Source organism: Phlebotomus papatasi, chromosome 2 (genome assembly GCF_024763615.1).
Source record: "Phlebotomus papatasi isolate M1 chromosome 2, Ppap_2.1, whole genome shotgun sequence".
In the NCBI taxonomy this organism is placed as follows: Eukaryota; Metazoa; Arthropoda; class Insecta; order Diptera; family Psychodidae; genus Phlebotomus; species Phlebotomus papatasi.
The window spans coordinates 51,461,269-51,487,068 of NC_077223.1; the positions used below are offsets into that span (position 1 = coordinate 51,461,269).

Genomic DNA, 25,800 nt, shown 5'->3' on the forward strand with positions numbered 1-25,800 from the left:
TTTTCAGTCATTCATTTATTGAGAAATTTAATGTAATTTTTTCGATTAAATTTAATGTTGTCACCATTAATTAAAAAAAAAACACAGTTAAGCTTATGGTAGCTAAGATTCTTTAAAGAGGACTTCAAAGTGCTAGCAACTCGAAATACGTGAAAATTCGATTGTGGAGTTGAATTTTAGGGCTAAAGAATCGCGTTGAGCAAACTGCTCTCAATTGCTGAAACGAACGAAAATGGCTCGACGCGATTCTTTACCTCCAAAATACAACATACAAATGAATTTTCACGCATTTCGAGTTGCAAGCATTTCGAGGTAGCCTGTAAAGTATCTCAGTTACGATAAGCCTATTTATGCTTATCACTGGTTTAAGCAAAATATTTGTTTTCGACATGAAATGAGGTGCAACTAAATATTTACCAACGAAATTGAGCAATATGATTACACATTCGATTACCTTGACAAATTAAATACACTCTAGTCTACTATTTTGCACTACGTAAGCTCAAATCCGAATTTATGTATAGCAAATTTATATGAGACACTTAAAGTTAAAGGGGCTAAAGTAATGCAGTACTAAGGTCAAAATATAAGACAAATTCTGCAGTCTCCCGTTTATGTAATCGTTGCCGGTGGTGTGAATCATTGATAATAGAAAATCTTGACTTCGACCCGATACAGTCTAAGTGAGACGGATTAGCCCAAAAACGGATCAGTGGGTGCTCCGTATTTGACCTTCTAAGTCCAAAATATGATATTAAGGACATTTTATTGGCTATAAAAAATTGCATCTCAAAGACCGAATATTAATCAACATTCCCAAATAATATTAATAGTAATAGCCCAACGTTTTATATGAGGAACTAGGCCTCCGCGCGAGTGATATTTTCGGGACATCCATTATTTTTTTCTTTTCCTTTATAGGGATGGAATTATCACTTCAACGCTTCGTTAAATCAAGTGCAGTGAAGCTCACTGCAATTCAAAAAACTTTAATGCCAAAAAAATTCCTAGTACCCTAAAGGGATTCCGACCCGGAAGACTTGCATTTTCATCATATTGGCGATGAATAATCCATCACATTACACATCGAGTGCCCGATTTTCCCAAAAGATGTCCCAAAAAAGGTACTATTACAATGGAAAATGATTATTTTTTTAGCACTTCACTGCTTTCAAGTACTTCTGCATTATCGACTTTTCATTAGCGTCAGTTAAATCAGCATTTGTCGTAACTTCCCTTTGATAACTTTTCAGGAGACGAAATTTTCAGTTCAGTATAACTGTAAGTTAACTCGAGAAAATCTTTATAAAATGCTTTAAAAGCTGAAATATTGAGATATATGTTAGAAGAAACACAATAATATTTTATCGTATCTTTCATCGTTTATATTTATAAAGCCGTAACTTCCAATGTATGAAAATCTTTAAAGTTCTGACAATTTTCAAAAATGCATTATATCAATTTGAATTATTCTAGTGATAATAAGCGCCTTGATTCGACTAAGTTAGTCAATTAAACTGTTATCCCTGTCATTAAAAGCTTTTATTTCGTAACTTTTATTAAATAAATTTTGTGCGCCACGTCGCTTGTTTTGTTTTGAATTAATGACAGATGGGCAAGGATTTTTTCTCACTTTTTTCCCGCAAATATTGAATTAAAATGATTTCATGTTGCATTATTCGTACTGCCTTTGGATATTTGGAAGAGATTGTGAACGTTTTATTGAGAAATATTACATTTTTGTTGCAAATTACATGCCATGCAAACGAGCAAAAGAAGATACGACAAATGCTGATTACTGAAAATTTTGTATGAAAATTTGTCGTAACTTCCTCAAAAATGGAAGTTACGACAAATTCTGATAAATTTTTCTTAATTAAGGGCACTTACGATAATTTTTGTGTAAAATAATTTTAATTCAGCTTATAAAAGTTTCTTTTTCTCAAGTGCGTCTAATAAACAAAATTACGCTGATTCCAAATATGTATATATCTCAAAATCACAAAAATGAAGTTAGGATAAATGCTGATTTAACTGACGTTATGTTGGTTCCTGTATCGACTATTTTTCCCATTCCTCGCTGTGTTCTAAAATCACCAAACAGTCGTGACAGGAAGAAGTACAAAACAAAAAGTCGATTATGCAGAAGTATTGAGAACCAATGTGTTAAAACCGGGTCTCGGTCAAAATCCCGAACGCCAAAATTCTGAAAGCCAAAATCCCGAACGCTAAAATCCCGAAAGCCAAAATCCCGAATTCTTAAAAGTGTCACAGCTACTCCCACGATTGTACCCGCGCTTGCTGGAGGCAAAGGGAAATCTTCTGTGTCTTAGGAAATTATTCTAAACATTTTCCTCCATATAATTTCATCCCTTTCAGGATTTTGAAAATTCGAGATTTTGGCTTTCGGGATTTTGGCTGCCACCGTTTAGAAACATACATTGTTCTCCTGGACTTTATTTCTGCAAGGAACTAGTACTAAACTGTAACTGTTTCGTGGAAAATTACTGAAAAATAAAGAGGGACACTTTTCTCCTAAACATTATTTCAGTACTTAACTGTTCTCAAGTGCTTCTTATATAATCAACTTTTCTTTGTATTGGTTCCTGTCACGATTTCTTTGATGATTTTAGAACATGAACAGGACTAGTGAAAACAGTCGAGATAAAAACCAACACAAAAAAGTCGATAAGGCAGAACGCAGAAGCACGTTAGTGCAAAAAAAAACATGTTCTTTTTCATTAGAATGGCACCATTAGTACCCGTTGAAAAGCGGTTTTGCGACCGCCCGACCATTTGTACTTTTAGTACAAAGAATTCCCGAATGGAAACGGAAAAATATATATCGATAAACAGTTGTCATGGATGACCCGAGTGACCCGAGCTATAAATTTAAAAAAAGCTTTCTCGGACTATATTTTGAGATTTTTGTTATTGAGATTTTTTAAAAACGAGAGTATTCAGTCGGCAGCTATACAAAATGTACCAGAAATTGGGTCTTCTGACATTTAAAACTTAGTCAAGACGCATCCGTTGCAACTTCGCCAGTAGTTTGAGTCTTCAATAATCGAAAGCACCATCATAATTTAAGTCACAAGTCCGATCTCAAACAACGACTGTTCCAAATGCGACCGGGGCCAAATAAGTAAGCAAATGACTTTTTTCTGTACGAATCATGATAAAATGCTAGTCTTTTTACCTATTTGATTAAAGAATGATTTCCTCAAGATGTATTACAAAACAGAAAGAGTTCATCAAAACGACTTACTGTGTTATCACACTTGCACATTAAAATTTTAACATGATTCACATTAATTGTCGCTGGTGAGAGTCCAAATGTGTAATTTGTGTGTTTGAATCATTTTATATTCAAAATTTGATCTATTTGTTGATAAAAAGGTAGACTTGGCCCGCAAAATTTGATATAAATTGATCTATAGCATTAATGTGAAAAATTAATGCGATTTTCTCTTAAATTTTTTAATGTGAAAAATATTTATGCTTTAGGTAAATTTAAACTTACTTTTGCAGGCCAAGTCCACTTCTTTATCAATAAATAGAAAAACCACAAATATTAAGTGACTCAAAGACACAAATAACATATTTGGACCCTCACAAGCGACAATTAATGTGAATCACATTAAAATTTTAATGTGCTAGTGTGATAACGCCGTAATGGAAAATAATATTTTTTAGCACTTTACTGCTTCCAAGTGCTTCTGCATTATCGAGGTTTCTTTATGTTGGTTCCTGTATCGACTATTTTTCCCATTCCTCGCTGTGTTCTAAAATCAGCAAACAGTCGTGAAAGATAGAAATAGAAAACAAAAAATCGATTATGCAGAAGTATTGAAAACCATAAAGTGTTACTGTGTTATCACACTTGCACATTAAAATTTTAATATGATTCACATTAATTGTCGCTCGTGAGAGTCCAAATGTGTAATTTGTGTGTTTGAATCATTTTATATAAAAAAATTTGATCTATTTGTTGATAAAAAGGTAGACTTGGCCCGCAAAATTTGATATAAATTGATTTATAGCATTTATGCGAAAAATTAATGCGATTTTCTCTTTAATTTTTTAATGTGAAAAATATTTATGCTTTAGGTAAATTTAAACTTATTTTTGCAGGCCAAGTCCACTTCTTTATTAATAAATAGAAAACCCCCAAATATTAAGTGACTCAAAGACACAAATAACATATTTGGACGCTCACAAGCGACAATTAATGTAAATCACATTAAAATTTCAATGTGCAAGTGTGATAACGCCGTTAGACCCAATTCCCCTTAATTTTTTAAATTAGCAAAGACACACACAACTAACCCCAGTACAAACACCCAATTAAAGACTAATCGAGTAGAGTGAATTTGTTAAGTGAGAAATTCATAAAATCAATGCGATATTCTACGAGATCAATTTTAGCACTTGTGAGAGAAATACTTAAATTAATTATGAACTATGTGATAATTGTGTTAAGGTGGCGCTTTGTGCAAAATTCAAATTAGCGCACCATGTACAGAACACCATAATTTCATACATTGATTTCCTTACAGAAATTTCACCATTTGGTCATTTGTGGAAGAATCCTTCGATAATTCATTGTCTATTAATAAATTTTTGTCGATTTACTTCAAGGATAACCAATATTGGAAATGGACATTTTGGACAAGTTCAGGAAAATTATTGTACTTGACCCATGACATTCAAAAAAAAAGGAGTTTAAAAAGAAAACTTACATTGTTTCTGAAGAAAAGGCGTTGCTGCTCGATAATGCTTGACCGTGAGTACAACAATGTCTCCTGCATTTCTCAGAATATTGACCGCATCATCATGCGGACATGCTGTGATGTACTCTCCATTGACCTGGAAACCAGAGATATAAGCAATTTGAAGATAACTGTAGGAGCTTAATTCAGTAAAAAAAATCTATATTACCTTGATAATAGCATCACCCACAAACAGCTGTCCAGTTGCATCAGCTGCCTGATCCTTGTAAATGCGTGATATGAGTATTGGCAATTTGTGCTCAGCACCACCCTTGATGCTGAGCCCCAAGCCTCCCACTTTCTGCCTTGTAATCTGCACCATGCGCTCCTTAGACTCCGCCGGAGGTCCCCCGTTGCTTGCAGCAGCTGCCGATGATGGTGTTAGCACCTCCAGACGCTGCAGTGTCACCAATTCCATGGAGAGATTGAGACGTATCGGCTCCGGCTTACTCTTCCCATCGCTCACCGTCACCATTCCACTCCGTATCTTTATATTCTGGTCCACTTTTTCTTCAATCGGTGTCGCCATCTTCGACGCATTGATCTTCATATTTCCTAAAGAATAAGGAGGACACCGTGAAAGAGAAAGAGAGAAAGAAAATGTAACAGGGCAGGAAGTGGGTGAAAAAATGTGTGGATTTGGCTAAAGGTACAAAACACATGGAGATATATTGTCAAACATTTGTCTTTATTTCCCCATAAAAGCAGTTTTTTGTATATTTCTTCTAACAGTTCGATTTTCCGTCCTTGAATAAGGTATTCATCAAGGAAAAGAGAAATTGAAGAAATGCATAAACTTTATGAAAATTTCACTGAAAAGTATAGACAAATTGCGAGCTTAACGTGAAAACAAAATTAATAATTTTTATAAAATTCAAAATAATAAAAGAGATAGCAAAGCGTCCCAGCTTTGCGGAATGCTCGAACTCACGAGATAGAGCTCACCGTGAATTAGTTTTTTTTTTGCATAATCTTTTGGTATTACTGATCTACTAGAGATCAAATTGATTCATAAATTACAAACGCATTTGAAAATCAAAAAATCGGTACTTAAACGATTCATTACCGATGAAGACCGATGCAGCCGGGTTCGAAATTACAATACATTTCCAAAAGATCCAAATTTAACCAAATCGGGTGAAAAATGAGCCTTCCAAAGTGGTTGACTTTGACCTTCAATAATTTAAAATGACGAATTTTCCGGTCATATGTATGTTTGGGTGAAATATTTGCCATAAAACATATCCAAAAATCATTGAAAAAAGTTGGGCCAATTTTGAGAAAAACCGAAAAAACATTATTTTAAGGGAATATTAATTATTGGGGATGTAAAATTATTCAAAAATCGGTACTTAACCAGTTCATTACCGATGAAGACCGATGCAGCCTGGTTCGAAATTTCAATACCTTTCCAAAAAATCCAAATTTAACCAAATCGGTTGAAAAATGAGCCTTCCACAGTGGTTGACCTCTGACCTTCAATAATTCAAAATGACGAATTTTCCGGTCATAGGTGTTTGGGCAAAATGTTCCCCTGGACTAGCTCTAAAACATATCCGAAAATCATTGAAAAAGCTTGGGCCAATTTTGAGAAAAACCGAAAAAACATGGTTTTGGAGGGGATAGAGGGGAGTGGGGAGGGTGAAAAAAACGTCGAGATTTTGTTTTTTATTGGGGGTCATCGAAGACTGGAAGTCGATAGCTCTTACCGTTTAAGCTCCAGAACAGTGACAAGTTAAAAAAAAGACGATTATATTACTGCTCTCTCTTTGAGTTCGAGCAGTAATATGACACAAAAACCCAAGTAAGCTTATGGTACCTGACATTCTTTACAGGCCACCTGGAAATGAGTCAAAATTCATTTGTAGGTTGTATTTTACAGGTAAAGAATCGCGTCGAGCCAATTTCATTCGTTCCAGAAATTGTGAGCAGTTTGCTCGACGCGATTTTTTAACCCTAAAATTCAACTCCCCAATCGAAATTTCACGCATTTCGAGTTGCAAGCACTCTGAAGTCGCCTTTAAAGAATCTGAGCTACCATAAGCTTATCTAGGCTTATCACTGGTCATTTTCTATTTTAAATAATGTGGGAAAGGCCAACAGAAGAAAAAAATCATTGAAATCAGTTAATAATGGCTCCGGCACACCTTTTAGATCAGGAAAATTTCATGAAATCAAAATTCACATCCCTTTCATTCTCACACGTTTTGCATATGTCTATCTCATCCTTTCACACTTCAAATTCGATTGAGCTAAATTGAATTTGTAATGATGATTAAAAGAAGAAGAAGAGTTCGGAAGAGTGAGATAGACATATGCAACAGATTTGAGAAAGAAAAGGATTCGAATTTCGACTTCATGAAATTTTCCTGATCTAAAAGATGTGCTGCAGCCATAAACATTAAAGATAGAGTCCATCCATAGTAATTGTCACGGTACAGTCTGTTGGAGTAGAAACGGATGGAACTTCTCGTTGGAAAGATCTCACTCTCAGATACAATATATACTAAAATTTCATAAAATCGCTTTATAAACACCGAAAATATAGTGCGGTCAAGACATTTTTGATTATATAGTTCAGGTCAGGGAACATCGAGGAAAGAGTGCGATCCATCATTGGAAAACATACTAAAACTTAGAGCTAAAACATACTAAAACTTAGAGAAAAATCATTGTATTTGATGCTCGGTCAATACATGAATTAAAAAAATTCTAAAAAAAATTGTTATTTATTTTTTGTCCTTTAAAATGTTATACATTGTATGTAGACCTGAGGAAGGAGCCAACAAGCTCGAAAACGTTGTTTGAGTAATAAAGCAGGAGAAGGATCTAGGTCGATATATTATCGTCTAGTTTTCCTTAATATTCGAAATCGAAATTTCGAAAATCGATTTTTCAAATAACCCAGCAAAGATAGAGTTCCCTGTTCGAGATGTCGCGACAGTGGCGGCCTTCCAAATGTTCAGAAAGCGGTGGCCACCATGGAGAACTATTGTTTGAAACACGTTCGTTTTTTCCCAGCCCGTAAGGATTTAGATAGATAGATTGTATAGGGAGCATGGTACGATCTGTGGGCTGCAGACACCTAGGCTCTATTTGAGCCCCTTATGTCTACCCAACAAACCTTACTCCAATTCTTTTAAAACGTGGCTGAACTGCAGAATATCCTGAGCTGCCGCTCTTTTGATATCCTCCAGTGTCAGCACTTCTTTCTTAAAGATCTGAATTCTCTGGCTTGAGAATTTGGAACAATAACATAAAATGTGTTCTACTGTTTCCAGACTCTCTCCACAGCCTCTGCAAGCTGAGGTAACGTCTACACCCAACTTTGCAAGATGTGAATTTAGCCAGTGTCCTGTGTAAATTCCTATAATAACCCTCAAATTCCCCCTGTTAAGATTTAACAAGAGTTGAGATCTATTTAAATCTAATCCATCTATTACGGATTTCGCGAAACTACAGCCTTTTACATTCTTCCAAAGTGCTGTATGCTCTAATCCTGTAATATATTGGAAGTAATCTTTCCGTAATTCTTTCTCAACTCCCAAGACTGGTTCAGGGCCTATAAAGTCCTGATATACACCAATCTTCGCGAGTTTATCTGCTATTTCATTTCCTAGAATATAGTTATGACCAGGACACCACAGAAGAATAATATTATTATTCTCTGCTAATCTACAAAGATTAGCCCTGATCTCCTTAACAATTTTAGATGTTATAATACCCTGATATGGCGAAGAAAGTGCCTTTTTGCTATCAGAGATAAAATAAATATTTTTTCCTGTGGGATTTTCGTTCACTAACATATTCGTTGCAATCAGAATAGCTCCGACTTCTGCCAAGAAAACTGTTGTGAACCTTCCCATAGAAAAATAAAATTCATTACCTGTATCTAATCGAAATAAACCTCCTCCAGCTCTCTCCCCTTGCACTGACCCGTCAGTGAAGATTTTAATGTCATCTTCACCTGCTACTGATAACAGTGCATTAAAGAGAAAGGAATTTTCTGTATTTAAAAATAAAGTACAGTTTGGGATCTCAGCGAAACACTCTGGTGATGTAGAGTCACTAGGCATTTCTAGAAAAGGATATTTGTTAGATATCTCTTTCAAGGCCAAACAGTGCCCTACAACACTGCCTTTCAGTGTCCACAAATCGAGATCGCGTAATCTTAAAGCCCCCTTTGCAGCTTCCATTTCAATGAAAAGTGGAAGAGGCGGTAAACCTAATAGTATCTCTAAAGCAGCTGTTGGAGTCGATCTTATAGCACCCGTGATTGCGATGCAAATATGTCTCTGAAATCTGGTTAGAGTATCTTTGACGCATTGCAAATTCACCCTAGGCCACCAAATTACAGCTCCATACGTCACAATAGGCCTGATCATCACGGTATATATAAAATACACCATTCTTGGTGATAGACCCCAGGTTTTTCCTATAATTGATCTGCACTGCCAAAAACTGCGAAATGCCTTGTCAATTTTTTCGTCCAAATGTTTATTCCAAATAAGCTTCTTGTCAAGGATCAAGCCTAAATATTTGACTTCATCCTTAAGATCGATTTCATTATTAAATAAGATAGGTTTTTTAGTTATTTTAACTTTCCTTTTACGCGTGAAAAGTACCAAATTGGTTTTCTTACCAAATTGGTTTTCTTCCGTAAGGATTTACATTGGGCCGAACCCTGTTCCGAACGCTTTAGCTGAACGGTGTTCAAACAGGGAACTTTCGTTGCTGCAAATCTGACCTTCGATTAAATCGGATGAAGTTGGGGTGGCAGAAGTGTTGTAGTACTCTATGAGAGCTTTCCGAAACACCAAAAGTTTTCAAATTCTGACAATTTAAACCAGAGCTATGGTCATTTGAAAATTCAACTTTTGACCCCTTATAGCTCTGGTCAGGGGGGTTAAGATTTTTTAATCGAAAGCTTTTAGACCCACCTATAACATACTACAATTGAGGATCTCAGAGCAAAAAAAACGCTATTTTAATAGGGAAATGCATACGACTTAGTTTTTTTGCTCTGAGCGCCTCAATTTTAGATCTATCAATGCCATAGGGGCTGAGTTATTGAGAAAACAAAATTTGATTGTGTTACAAAATGGTGGAATGTAGGGGGTGATTCAGGTATCACCTACTTCGAGCCACCCATCGACATTTAACCTTTACCGAAACCCGCTTGTCGATATATCTTTCCGATCTCCCGCAGAAAGTATTTATACGACAGACGGACGGGACGGACCGTCTACGAAAGTTAATTTTTAGCACATACGATATTTGTGATCTATGAGTGTCAAAAACGTGTAAATCCAAAATTTGGGCCCAATCTCACGAGATCGAATTTTACCTAGGACCACAAAAACTCAGATTGTATAAAATCTCAGCTAAAGGGTATCCCATCTCGGAAATAGGCCCTGGGCTGCCTAAACAGCTCTCCACTAATATTTTTTGAACCATAACGTCAAAGTCAATACTAGTATATCATAAAGCTTAGTAACCATTAGTATTAGAGAGAGTATTGATAAATAAGAAGAAGGTGGAAGTTCTCACAAAACTCGGCATCCGTCACACAAATCACGCAATAAAAAAGCTAGGCTTAAAAACCGTGTTTCGCGCTGTTCATTTAGAATACACGATGGCATTCATATGGTCACTATTTATAACATTTTGCAATTCAAGCTTAGTACTTAAAAATCGGAGTGTCAGAGTGAAAACCTTTCGTCGGTAATACACAGTAAAAAATCGTGTAAAAAAAATAACGTGTAATTTCCAAATTACCACTAAAAAAATAGTAAATTTTAATTTTTACCACTATTAAAATGGTAAATTTTGTGTAAAAAATAATTTGTGTAAAAATTTTCAGCGTGTAATTCAAAAATGTAATTTTACCATTGTTCAAGTGGAACTGTGTCACTAAAAAAGTGGTAAAAATTCCACTGCGTGTAAAATTTAGTGCGTGTAATCGAAAACGTGTAAATTCGCCATTACAGTTTGACAGCTGCAGGAAGCATCCACCTCGGTGAGTATTTTCTTTAGTTTTTGTGTTTTATAGCCCCAAATTTTAAGAGAAAAGTCCAAATTCCTAAAGAAAAGAATGAAATACGCCTACTAAGTGTTTATTTTCAAGGTTTTATACGAGTAATTGTAAAAAAAGCAGTGGTGAAAATTCAGTGGTATCGCACTTTGAATTCTTTTCTTTTTGCTCGTATTTTCGCTAAGTTTTCTGCCCCAAGAAGCATTTTTCTGTTGATAGTGATCCCCATATTAATCCCTCTTGTAATCACCAAGCTTTCAGAGAAATCACGATGAAATATTGTGCATTTATTTCGGGGAATCTGAAAAAATTTTGCGAGTGTCATTCTCGATATAGTTCTTTGGTGTTCTGCCCCAATGGGGTCTTCCGTTGTTCTTAGGGGCATCTGAGATCCATATTACAGACATCCCCAAATGTTCCAGTGAAATATTGAAGTGTTGTGCTGCCAAAATCTGCAGATTTTCACAATTAAACTTCTTACAAGGGAAGTACTCGAGTCATCAAATTCAGAAAAATCTGAAACTTTGCTCAACTACGCATAAAGGCATCAAATTAAACGTGGTATATTCAAAAAGTGCGAAATCGGGTTAATTTTTTTTTAAAAATTCCCCAAAGTTGAAAATGACACCTTACGCAGCACATAATAAAGAAAATTCGTATGGGACTGCATGCGGCGCTGGCTCAGCGGTAGCGCACCGGGCGTTCAACGGGAGTGCCGCGGGTTTGATCCCCTGGCTCTGCCTATTTTTTTTCCTATTGATATCTTTTTTTTTTTTCAATTAAAAATTCTATTCTTTATTAAGTAGTATTATTGTAGTGTAAATTGCTTATCTAGAGTGGTTAATCAAAATCCTCAACAAATTTTTAAAAGCGATGAAAGTGCATCGCATAATTTATCAAATAATCAGTTTACTAGTTGAAAAATAAAAAAAAACTGTATGTACTTACAATCAGCTATCTGAGGATCGTTGTAAATATTATTTAAAGTTTTTATTGAAATTTTATAAAAGATTAGAAAGGTCGAAGACCCAAACCAATTTTTTTGGAAAAATTCATTTGGAAACCTGCACTCAAACTGATTGTGAAAGTATATCTTTCATTCGATGTGCACATTGTGATTGCACTCTCTGTTTTAATCATTTCTTTACTGAAATACATATTCACTAATTAGTTTAAAAAAAAAACTAATTCGTGTATTGTGGATTTCGATAATGATGAAAGCCGAAAGTACCACAACGAGAGCATATGGATTGAAAGTATGACTTAAACATTTATTTGAGCACAGGTTTCCAAATGATTTTTCAAAAAAAAATTGGTTTGGGTCTTCGACCTTTCTAATCTTTTATAAAATTTCAATAAAAACTTTAAATAATATTTACAACGATCCTCAGATAGCTGATTGTAAGTACACACAGTTTTTTTTTTATTTTTCAACTAGTAAACTGATTATTTGATAAATTATGCGATGCACTTTCATCGCTTTTAAAAATTTGTTGAGGATTTTGATTAACCACTCTAGATAAGCAATTTACACTACAATAATACTACTTAATAAAGAATAGAATTTTTAATTGAAAAAAAAAATATCAATAGGAAAAAAAATAGGCAGAGCCAGGGGATCGAACCCGCGGCACTCCCGTTGAACGCCCGGTGCGCTACCACTGAGCCAGCGCCGCATGCAGTCCCATACGAATTTTCTTTATTATGTGCTGCGTAAGGTGTCATTTTCAACTTTGGGGAATTTTTAAAAAAAAATTAACCCGATTTCGCACTTTTTGAATATACCACGTTTAATTTGATGCCTTTATGCGTAGTTGAGCAAAGTTTCAGATTTTTCTGAATTTGATGACTCGAGTACTTCCTTTGTTAGAATCCTGCTACGTTCTTCCCGGAACAGCCAATTTATCTCAGTGCTTTGCCCCGTGGGGCCTATATGTGTTTTTATTAGACTCCCTGAGTGATCCCAAGAAGTGCCAATGGAATCTCAAAGCGCACTATTTGCCTATTTTTGAGGTTTATTGAGGTTCTTATGTAATTGAGGTTATGTTGTTCCGGAAACAGACTATTTCTCAGTGATTTCCGCGGCTTCCACGTTAATCCCTGTTTGTACAATTTAGTTTGTTTTATAATTACAGAGAAAGGTGGATCACAGCGATGTACAACAAGACAAGACAAAGGTCTGGAGACTGACGAAACGGCAGGAAGATAGAATGCAGCAAACAATAAAGGAGATGGAGGAGGAATAACTGGTGAAGCAGTGAAGGAAGCCAGCAGCTCCATAAGGTTAGTTTAGTTTCTTTTTTTTTTCTTGAGACGAAAAGTCTCAATCTCTTTAGGATCGCGTAAATATTGTTCCCGGAATTGAAAATTTTCCATTTCAATCTCTCATATTTGAAAATGTCTATTTTTTATTTACAGAGTTGTCCCCAAAGTCACATCTTCATCAGAGAAAAGCATCCCAAGTACTCGAGATATCAGCAGTTGAAAATTATTGAAGCTGAAGGGAGAAGCGTGTGCATGAGAGGGAATAAAATATTTGAAAAGGAATTATTATGTAAAAAATTACAAGGAAATAAAATTACACGTTTGAAATTACAAGTTTTTGTATTTTACACGCACCACTTTACACAGAATTCCAGATTACATTCTGCATATTACACGCAAAAAAATACACGCAAGAGATTACACGCGGGAAATTACACGTTTCAAAAATTACACGTTTGCCAAAATTACCATTAAAATAGTGATGCAAAAAATTACCCACTATTTTAGTTGTAATATTTTTTTACTGTGTAGGTTTTCATTCCGGAAGTTAACGTTCAAGCAAGAACTATTATTACTGAGGGTCATCATAAGTGGCCAAATCGAAAATTTGAAATAAATTCTCAAATTTTGAATGTTTTCGGAGTAAAATTATGGAATAAAGCAAACCAAATGCATCAGAAAGAGCTTTCTGCGAGAACTTATTTTTATCCTTCACAAAATGACCAATTAATTGGAGATGCGACGCGATGTAGAAAATTTTAGGGCCTCTAACCCCGTATAACACAGATTCAGGCACGCTTTTTGTTTGTTCCAAAGACCACATCGAACAGACTGGGATTTTTTACATGGTCATTGCTTTTTTACTCCTTCAAAGCTTTTTTACACGTGGAAAAAATATCCAAAAAATTGAGTCATCAAACCAATTTTTGCATCAATTTGATCTTTTTCCGTTCTCTGAGACAATATTCTGTAAAAAGAAAATGATATTTTAGTAAATTTAGCCAAATTTAAATACCTTGAACAAAAAGCAAAAAGCAATTGCCCGGTCAATTGCTTTTCCTTGACAATTCCATATCACATAGTCCGTTAACATTCTCTGTTTAAATTCACTGTTCGAAATTTCATCGACCACCATCGAAATCAGCTGATGCCAGAAAAAATCAAAACAAAGGAAATTTTATTCATAAAACTCTTGTGAAAACTTTTGAAATGTATTTAAAATGAGTCTAGGCATTAGTGAAATTAAAGTTTAGTATAAAATACATGTGAATAATGTGAATAATGTGTTTTGAACAACTTAAAATATTTCCCGCCTTGTACATTTTACTTACACTGGATGGCGCTGTTCTCAGTTAGTTTTCTAATCGAAAACAATGAAGGTGTCATATTCACTTCTCCATTGCTTCTTTGAAAATCGATTAAAAGAGCAATGGCCTAGTCTGTTCGATGCTAATCTGTTACAACGAAAATGCACAAAATAAAACTCAACAATTTCCCTTCTTCAAATTCTTCAGAAACTTTTCAAAAGTTGCGTATTTTCACCAAATCCTTATATCCCTCAAAAGGCACATGAAGAGAGAAGGAAAAACCGTCAGGAAATTGATAAATACGTCCCGTGGGACATTTTCGTCTTGAACCATTTTCGGGCTCTTGAGAACAACTTCTACCATCTTAATCCAATTGCTAAGACACAAATCACTTCTTTCCGGATTTAATCATCTCACTCAATTTTTCTCAGTCATTTGTCTCCTGAAATGTAAAATATTTTTTTCTTTAACTCACACGAATTTTAGCTACACATGTAACTTGATTCAGAGTCTAACAAAAACTAAGTAAAACTTACTTGACAAAGCCCTATTTGAATCTTCCTTTTTAAACCTTAGAAAATCAATCAAGTATATCAATAATTTATCAATAAATCACTTTTTATCTTATTTATGACATGTTCTCTCATTCTCTTCTATATTCCCAATTTTCATCAACTTCACCCTCAATTTATCCTTCATTGTAATTTACAAATTATATCTACATATATAATATATATATGGTATAAATATGCATATCGATTTTTGGCATGACTACACCAAACACACATCCTATGCATCCAATAGAAACATTTGTCAATTTGTATTAGAGGAAATAATTGCTGCCAGAATGTATTTTCATTTATTATAATTCAAGGAATTTTCAATTAACTATTTATGTTTAGTGGCTTATTATTATTTATCATTACAAATTTTATAAAATAATTATATATATGTAAACAGAAAGCATTGAAAATTATTTATTGTTTCACGTTTAGGGCAGAATCACATTGGCAGTAAAATGCTCGTCGTAGCCTCACCGTATTTCGTTAATTTACGAATTTTCATTGCAATTCTTACGCAAATTCTCGATTACCATATTACCTTATCTCATACTCGGTGGCACTAGGTAAAAATTATATAACTAAGAAAATTGAAGAAATAAAAAGAAAATGCGATAAACGGTGAGCAAAAAAACTGTATGATTAATTTCTCGTACAGTTATTTTTTGCTCACCGTTTATCGCATTTTCGTTTAATTTCTTCAATTTTCTTATATTATTAGGTGAGATTCTTAACAATCTCACCTACTATAATCCTAACAAAATTTCATGTCATCCGATCGACCTCAAACTTGGCCAAAATGTGTTTCAGCACTTCCTGATCACGAATATATATGTGGCTAATTTACGTTCCCGGCCGGCCGGCCGGCTGGCCGGCCGGCCGCTCTTTGGAGCTTAATAGCTCCTAAACTAAAAAAGATATCGACTTGCGGTTTTCGGAAAAGGTTATATATCGGGTGAAAATTGCAACTTGGTGCATTGACCCCCCACCCCCCCACCCCTCCTTCCGCCATTTTGAAGACCCCCCATTTTTTGTTTTCTCAATAGCTCCGCCCCTATGGCATCGAGCGGGCTCAAATTTTAGTATGTTATAGCTGGGCCTTAGAGCTTTCCATCAATACCAAACTTAAGGTCCCCCGACCCCCCTGACCCGAGCTATAAGGGTCCAAAAAAAATTTCTTAAAATGGCTATAACTCCGGTTCTAATTGTCAGAATTTAAAAAGTGAGGGCTTTTTGAAAAGTTCTCGTGAAATGCCACTTCCCTTTCTAACATCGCAAGTTCATAAAACCACCGCTAGGGGCGCTATTATTAAAAAAAAATTTTTAAATCTTATAAGTTAAATAACTCAAAAATTCCATTGTGCATCGGGCTGAAATTTTAGTATGTTGTAGCTGTTGATTATACCTATCAAACAAAAAAAACCTTAAGTCGATCCATAACCCCTGACCCGAGCTATAAGGGGTCAAAGTTCGAACATTTACCGGCCTCTATCTCCGGTTCTAACTAACATAGCGACCTAAATTTTACCTTTTTGGTTTCGTCTCGATGAGCACTTTCAGATGGAAGTTCAAAAATTCACTACAGGTGGCGCTGTGATAGCGTCAAAATTCATGGAAATTCAAAGTCACTTTTCTCAAAAACGGCATTGTGCAAGTTAATGAAATTTTAGTATGTTGTAGTCCAGTCTAGGACGTTTCCAAAATGGTGCGTATGTGCGCTGTGGTTTCAATAGAACCGGAGATATGAGGGGTCAAAGTTCACGAAATTCAAAAAATCATATCTCCGGTTCTATGTGACCGATTTTGATGAATGAGGGCTTAAACGAAAGATCTCACCAAATACTACAACTTTCTAAAATATTTGAACTTCGTGTGACCAACACCAGGGGCGCCACAGTCGAAAAACCAATTTCAATATCACATAACCTCAATTATCTCGACTGTCGCTGAACCGATTTTGATGATTACTTCGACATAATTATAGAGCACATTTGTCTCTACATTTCGTCCATACATCATTTTCCGCTCAGACTACGCTATCACTCCGATTTTGCCGTTTAAGTGTGAAAAAAATTGATTTTTCCCATAATAACGCTTTGAAATCACTCAGATGCCAATTTGACTGCCTCTACTCCACAAAGACACTCAAAATATGGTTTTAAATGGAAAGTCCCACAAAATACAACAATTATTTGATATAGTTGAAGTTCAACAAATGACTACTTGGGGCACTCTGGATGAAAAAACAAGTTAAGGAACAAAAAACCTCGCTTATCTTGGCTTCTGAGTAATCGATGAGATCATGTTCTATAGGAAAATTATAGAGTACATTCTGGTCTACATTTCACCCATATATCACTTTTGTGCCAGTTCATCCAAATCCTTGATATTTTGGTTTAAATACAAAATTTGTATAATTTCACGAATTTGATTTGGCGACTCACAATTTCGGCTCTAAATCGAATTTGCATGCACTCCGAGTTAGCTCACGTTAAGAATCTCACCTACATAAGCCGGTTAGGATTATCTGTCCCTTTTACTTCTTACTCTTTCAAACTAAAATAAGATATATTTGTCTCTTTCTGTCAAATGAAAATTGGAATTTCAATTTCATTTTCAATTTTCATTTTACAGAAAGGAACAAAACAGCTACATCTTATTTCAGTTTGAAAGAGAAAGAGGTAAAATTTCAATCGATAGAATTACACTCAATTGAAAAGGTGTTCCAGCGTCATTATGGCTCCGGCACACCTTGTAGATCAGGAAAATTTCATGAAGTCGAACTTCGCATCCCTTCTTTCTCACATGTTTTCCATATAACTATCTCATTCTTTCGCATATCAAATTCGATTGAGCTAAATTGAACTTGGTGTGATGTTTTAAAAGAAGAAGAAGAGTATAGAGCGAGATAGACCATATGCAATAGGCTTGAGAAAAAAAGGATGCGAATTTCGACAGCATGAAATTTTCCTGATGTGAAAGGTGTGCCGGAGCCATTAACAATTTATTTTAATTTTGACTTTTACGATTAAAATTCAAGCAGTTTATCTTCAACACCAAAAAAAAGTTTTTTGGACGACATATTTTTTCTTCTTAACTGTAAGAACCGAAAAATAATTGTATTAATACTTTACTTGCTTTATGTCAATCACGTTTATCATTTCTGTGATATACTTCTAAATTCTTGTTGAAAACAATTATTTTCTATTCTTTTGCGGAAAAATTCAAATGACTTTGAACATTGATTTTGTACATTTTTAGATATATTTAAGATATTGTCCAGGCGGGCATATCCTTCTCTTACGAAAATATTGTTGAATCATTCCTAATAATCTTTTTTTTCAAAGTCAAAGGTTAAAAGGGCTCTAGGAAGCGTATTACTTATCCGAATAGTATCATTTTGGGCTAGTTGGAAAGGTCTTGAAATTGTCGATAAAACTGAACCGGTTTCAATTGGTTCTGAACAGGTAATGAACCGATTTATTAATCGATAACTAATTTTTATTCGAAATTACATTATATTATTCATGAGGTGTATTTTGGGAAATGTTTTGAGTGTTCTATAAATCGGTTCAAATCACATTGTGAACCGGTAATGAATCGGTAAAAATAATTGTATAATTGTTATAAGTAATTTTCGTCCAAAAATAAATTATATTACTCTTAAAACTGTTTTGTGGGGTCTTTTGAATGATTTATAAATCGGTTTAAATCGGTTAAGAGCCGGTAAACAATGTCAAAGTACTTTTGAGGTATAGTATCTATGTCACGAGTTCGAGCATTCCGGAAAGCCTGGGACGCTTTTCCAGCCCCTTTTTGATAATGCCTTCATAATGTATTATAATATGATATTTTGGTTGAAAGACATTTCTTAATTGAAAGTTATGATTCATGATTTTATAAAGCATCAGCAAGACAGAGTCTTTCTTCACTTAAAATATTTCGACAGCATTTCAAAACCAGTTTAATAAATTCACAAATATCTTTCAAATTATCGGGTGTGTTTGTAAAAAAAAAAAGATCTTTTTGCACTCAAGATAGGTCACCTGTAATAAGACGACGGTGGATGCTTTTGCTAAATTTTCCTAATACGTAAACCGCTTTTATGATACGTTAACCGCTGCTATGAATACAGTTTGTAATACTTAAGCTTGTAGGCTCGTTTTGAATGTTGATTTTTATGATCGACTTTTCTTATCCATTTACAAAAATTTCCAATGCGAAACTTATTTAGGATAAGTGAGAGATTAAGACATTTAAATCAACAACTCTAGCATTCCGTGAAGTCCTTTCCACTTCGTCACCCCTTCAGTGAGACTGAGAATGTAATTTGATACATTTACCCACGCTTGATTATCCCACGTCAATCCCCAAAGTTAAAGTTAACAACAACGTTAATTTCCTAATCTGCCTTTCCACAAAAATTTACTTAAACATTTTACTCTTACCTACGATGATAATTTAATTGACTTATCTATCTAAGCTTAAAATTTCCCCAAAAAGAAATTCGTCTTCCTCTCAACATTGTCAGATTCCCCCCATCATCTTTCACGCCAGTATTAACAAATATACAAAAAGAGATTTCTCTTCTTCAAGAAATATTCTTTACCTCATTAGAGAAATGGGATATTTTTTTTGGAGGATGGGTGGCATTAATAAGGCGGTAAAGTTTTCTTCCATCTCTCTCCTGCTTTAGGCCAAATGGGAAGTTATACAAAAAATATTAATTATGTAAGAAAGGAAGGATTTTTTTTCTTCTATTCATTTTCAGCTACTTGTGAAGAGAAAAATTTTGACGTAAATCGATTTTAGAAGAGGAATATGGTTGTTCCTTTTTTGGTGGAATCATATATATATCAAAACAGGAAATTAAGGATTTTTTGCACAATACACCAAACCCTTATGCTAATTCTCGGATCACACCAGACTACCATTGTACATTGTGCATACTGAAACATGCTCCAAAAATAGCTCGAAACATGGGAAAAAGAGGTTCAATTCTCATACAATTTTGGTGCAAATTATTATAAAATTGTGAATAGCCTTATGGAAGTTTATCCTTTTAAATTCAAGCACGTCGTATACTTTTTTTTTCTCTCAAGACTTTTGTATCTTTTTTTTGCTCTCATCATTTATCTCCAGGGTAATCCCCATGTCTTTTTGCGCATCATCATTGTGAGTGTTTGTCTGTGACTCCTTTGGCCTCTCTTAATTACCCAGAAATTCCCCAGCACTTGATGCCACATCCAAATTCAGTAGCACAAAAATGGCGAGAAAGAGAAAATTAGAAGATACTTCCAGAATAAAAATTTTCATGTCTGACAAAAATCCAGATAAAGTAATAAAATAGAGGCAATTGTTGGTGAATTATTTATAACTTCAGGACCATTTTCTTTTCTCCTCCGCAATCCAGTTTCCCCATATCGATCTCAAACCTGACAATAAAATGTGTGGAAATTTTGCAGAATACCACGCACTCAACAATTCCAGATATAAATCACCAGGAGAACTCTGCAATATATCCCACCACCTCGCTTAAATAACTAATGAAAAAGTTGAAAAAGGTGAAAATCTAATTTTGCAAAACTATTGCATTGACCTATTTTTTATTATCATTCCATTTCCGTTGTCCACTTTTTTTTTCTCTACCACACCTGCAAATCTCCAACGCCCAGAAAGACGGGAATTCACTAGCAAAAAGCTCCCCGAGAGCTCAATTAATCTCCAACCTTCTCTCTATTCATCAAAATAAATTTCCCAGAGTTAGGGTTACAATTACACTTTTTTTTACTGAGGGGGTGAGTATTAGGATTACGGCCAAAGCACACACAAAAATCGCAATGTGCGAAAAAAAACACTGCAAAGGGATACATTCAAATGATTCAACACAAAAAAAGTGTTTTTCTCGCTTTTCTCCCTAAGCAAGAGGGTAAAAACATTTTGAAGCAATTAATTATGTGGATTTTAATCAAGCACAACTAAACTTTTTATCTATATCTCTCAAATTTTTGCCATTCTTTATTTTTATTTCACCAGACGACAACATCAAAATTATTAAAATTGGCATATTTTTTCGTATTTCAAAATATGCGAGAATTCATTTAAAATTATGAAGAAAGTTTTTAATTCAATAAATCTCAATAAATCAGAAGAAGAAACTTTTTGAAAGTGTTAGCATAAGGATCATTTATGTAATCTCTCTTGGCCAAGGATTACGTAAAGAATCCATTAGGAAACTCATATAAGATGTAGATTTTCACTATGAGAATATTCACATCTGATACTACGAAAAATTTGTGTCAACCATTCTGATATTATTGCTCACTAAATTCTAAAGAAACTTTTTCATCTTTTGTGAAACAGCAGGGTGTGATTTTATAGCTCGAAAATATAAATTTGGTAAAATTTAAGTTTAGTGTTTTTGATAGTTTTTCATAAAATGATGTTTTATATAAGTCTTTTTCACCAATTCAAGATTGAATAATACACTTTTATCATACAGAACGAGTTAAAAGTTTTGGACCGTGTTTTCAAGTAAATTGTGCAATTATAAATTCTAGTCGAATATTCTTGAAAATGAATCAAGAATATTTTATTATTTTTCAGTGTCGTTTGAAAAGAATTTAATAAACTTTCTTTTGGTAAAAATCGTGTTAAAAAATATTGAGTTTTGGCTGGAGTAATTGCAAAAAGATTGAGAGCATGCAAAAATTAAAAATTGACAATAATCTCAAAAATCCAACGAAATGCAAGTTATGCTGAAATCGGTGAAATTGACCGAGAAGCGTATCGCTCTAATGTCCGGAAGATAGTTCAGTTCAAGGATCTTAAGAGTTAAGACTCGCTCGTAAGCCAGGAGTTATCCTAAAGCCTGGGATTCATGACAAGGGGATGTAGAAAAAAGTGCTTCAGCGAGAAGCAACTCAATCTTTCCATGCGTGACTTTGGCACAAAGACAGAAATACGTTGAAGCTTGCTCCATAAAATCAGGAAAAGGAATAGTTTGATAACCTACAAAAATCAGAGTACTCCCCATCGGACCAACAAACACCGTCAAAATGCTAAAACAAGATCGCGGAAACTCAACGATCATCTTTTCAAAGGATTTCAAGGCTATGGGAAAGATGTTTAACCTGTCCTGCACTCTGGAAGAGTGAGAAATGCTGGGCAATTTTAAAGACAAATCTCAGGAAGAAGGATCAGACAGCCGAAAGCTTGCCGGATTTCGAGAGGAAGTGGAAGAAAGCCATCCGAGACCGTGAAGACGGGGGGTTTGTCAAGTCCTTAATGAAGGGAAATTAAGAAGAAGATGCGAGAATTCGGCGAGTAGTCATTGGATTAGAAAAAAAATAAACAAAATCCTATAAAAATCCCAATAAAATTATCTTTCAGAAAATATATTTGTTTTTTTTCATAATATACTGTGGTTAACATGTGTGAGTCATTTTTCAATGGCTAAAATTTATTGTATATTACACGCCTTACTACGAAACATAATTTTCATAAAGATTTCATATTCTAAAAATTAGGCATTTATCCAAAAATCTAAGTATTTTATCTCACAGACGCTTGTTGAATTATATACAAGCTGTGTCAAATTTTGACATGGGGTAGAGTCAGCCCTTTTGGCCATGTAAGCACTTTTGGCCACCTAAAGTAAAATCACATTAAGGCAATTATGAGTTTCTTTAGAACAGGAAAATGGATCTTATTTCGTGACCTCTAATCTAACGAATCAGAAAACCATATTTGATTTTGTATCGACTTGATTAATTCTAAGTTATTGAAAGAAATTCTCGACAAGGTAAACAATCATTAAAAAAAAAACATGGTATTCTTAAGAAACTTGCTAATGTTAAGAGAAATTGTTTCACATTATTTCATATGTTTGATGAAAATATTTTATGCTATTCAATGAAAGTCCATTTCTTAATTAACTAAATTTTATTGTGATATCATCCTTAATAAGATTTCCTAACAAATTAAATGAAAATCGGATTGGCTAAAAGAGCTTACTTTTTTCGGCTGTGTAAGTACTTTTGGCCATTCATTTTCCCATACATTTTACACGTGGTGCACCTCGCGGATTTCAGCAAAAACGATCGTGACTTTTGACTGATTTTTACATCAAATAGAAAATGTGTAAAAAGTCGTTTAAAATACTTTAATAATCACATAAAATTGGTGTTAAATAAGAATAGGACTTGTTCTGCGTATTTGTGAAGTTTTCGAAATCTATTTCTTCTGTTATTTTATTAAAATTCTATTGCAAACAAGTGGCCAAAAGTGCTTACACACAATGGCCAAAAGTGTTCACAAAGTGGCCAAAAGTACTGAAACATGCATAGTTGCACAAAATGCATTTTTTTACTAAAATATCCAAAAAAATTTTGGAAATTCTCTTGGATTATTATGAAGGAACGGCTTTAAGGTATCTTTGTACAATATTTCATTTTATTTAAATAAAGATTATAAAAATTACAAGCACATGAAACCTTAAAGTGGCCAAAAGTACTTACTCCACCCTAGTTGTATGTAAGCGCCCAAAGTCATAACTTGATTGAATTTTTTGTTACTTCTTTTTAAAGAGTGTTGCATGGAACCTTGTAGGCAGTTTATCGTCTTTGCAATCTCTAAAATCATTCTTAAAACGTTTTAAAATGACTAAAAATATAGACATAGTTTTGGGTAATAATTCGAACATCTTGGTTCTCATAGTTTCTTGTTCTTCCGGAATTCTCCCATAACATTTTTTTCACGTTATCTGGTTCGTAGAAGGAACATTTTTGTTATTTTTTGCATGGTATAATCTTTAGAGCATGAAACATACTAAAAATCCATGAAAATTTGAGAAACAAAAGAAGTGGACGAAATTGCAAGCTGGCCGAAATTTGGTACAGTTACCCTAAGAAAAATGTCCTGTAAACTAGGCAAAATAAACTTTGTGTCTGCGAAGGAAACCCCATAATTGTGCATTTCATGTTTAGCTTTCTGCAAAATAGCAATCATACTGAACATTGATGGATGTGCTGGCTAATTATTTCAAATGTAAGATCAACACAATATGTAACATTCAAACAATTCTCTTTTGAGCCCCAGTAACAATTCGTGTGCAGAAACATCATTGTTTTGAGTCACGAAAAGCCAGAGGTTGAAATTGTTGGAAATTGAATAAATAAAATTACTCTAGTTGTTAATTTGTTTGCCTTTATGATTGAATTTTCGGTGAAAACGGATATTTTCGTGTTAGAAATGTCCTATATGTTGGAAATGTGGTGTAAGGTACTTAAAAAAAATAACACAATTTTCTTTACTTCCTACGAAAATGTTATTGTTATAGCAGCACAAGCTGTTCTCCCAAGAAAAGATGACAAGAATATCACCCAATTAAAAGCCTTATTAATTGCCTAGAGACTCATTTATTTCACTTTAGAGACTCATTTCAAGGCAATTTAGAAGTGTTTTGAAGAAGATTTCCATCCCTTTTAAAGATCTTTCAACAGATTTTGTACCAAAAATAGAACCATACTAACATAAATCACTCACCACTTACATGCATTTTCCCCCCGGAAAAGTAGAAACTAAAGCGGAAGAATGGTTAAAAGAGCATCATATCATAGACGGATTTACTGTACATAAAAAATGACTAAAGAGTATTCGCTGAATGCTCGAATTCATAACTTTGATAATTGAGTGAATTTTCCTTTCCATTGTTATTTTAGATAATATTAAATAATATTATTAGATATTATTAGAATTTAAAAAATCTTTTATCGAAAATAATCGTTATCGAAAATAAGGAAGGTTAAAGAAAAAAATCTCTAGAGGATATCGACTTAAGAAGTGATCACAAAAACCCGAAAGATGGTATCTCTTACCGTTTGTCCTCTAAGTTTGCAAAAAGCAGTTAAAAAAACGAAAACTATAAAGTTATTTTTCTCAAAACTTCATTATTAAAAATTTTGGCAAAAATGATCTCTTGGTGGTAAAGAATCAAAACATGTAATACCTCGAAATCAATGGATTTTATATTGCTTGTTGTCATTTTGAGTTCGAGCAATAGAAGACAAGTAAAAGAGTGGATGAAAGATGGAAAACATTTTAGGTTTGAAGAAAAGGATAATCCTCAATGAAAAAAAGGCTTCGTTGGATCCCTTTTCCACCAAAACACACTTCTATGTATATTGGACACGGCTTCTCAAACACAAAATCTCCGATATTTGATCAACCCAAATAGAAGGGATAATCAAATAAATGGATATATTTACAACGCAAAATTGAAGAAATTCTATACAAACAATATTGTCTGACGAATTAATTTGTCGTTCCGTAGGTGGAAGAAAACAGGAATAAATTGCAAAAAGATTACGTGAAATATTGAAGTGCAATTTTCCAAAAATAAACCTCTATATCTATGAATGGGTGGATGCTATCTTTACTCACTATGCTAAATAACCCTTTTTAAGCCCACTCGAAATCCTTTGGCATTTGGAACCAACGCAAATGGCTACGGAGGACTTTTGAATAAACCAGAGTTACTACAAAAACACTACCATTTGAATCATATGCATCAATACATAAATCAAAGAGCAAGAGACACACCAAAAAAATCACACACTACATGATATAATGCTGAGGACAAGGGTATATTTAACTTTTAGTTGCACTGTAAAAACAATTACTTTAGCAAAGAGTATATTTTTCAAACAAAAATCATTGTAGTAAGGCCTTCCAACTAAAGACTTTAAAACCTTTCCAACCAACCCAAACATGACCCTATTGAGTTGAAAAATACGCTTCCTAGAACCCTTTTAACCTTTGATTTTGAAAAATGGTTATTAGGAATGATTTAGTAGTAATTA

General features: G+C 34.1%; 1 protein-coding gene across 2 annotated transcripts in view; it reads right to left on the reverse strand.

The window, feature by feature from the left end:
- LOC129801510 (gamma-2-syntrophin) overlaps positions 1 to 25,800 on the reverse strand; it is a 49,971-nt gene that overhangs the window by 20,955 nt on the left and 3,216 nt on the right. For both annotated transcript variants that reach the window (XM_055846625.1, XM_055846624.1), the window contains exons 2-3: positions 4,942 to 5,327; positions 4,743 to 4,869 (exon numbers count right to left, since the gene is read on the reverse strand). In XM_055846625.1, the coding sequence (XP_055702600.1) occupies positions 4,743 to 4,869; positions 4,942 to 5,322 (508 nt within the window). In that variant the 5' untranslated portion in view covers positions 5,323 to 5,327. The remainder of the gene's footprint in view (positions 1 to 4,742; positions 4,870 to 4,941; positions 5,328 to 25,800) is intronic.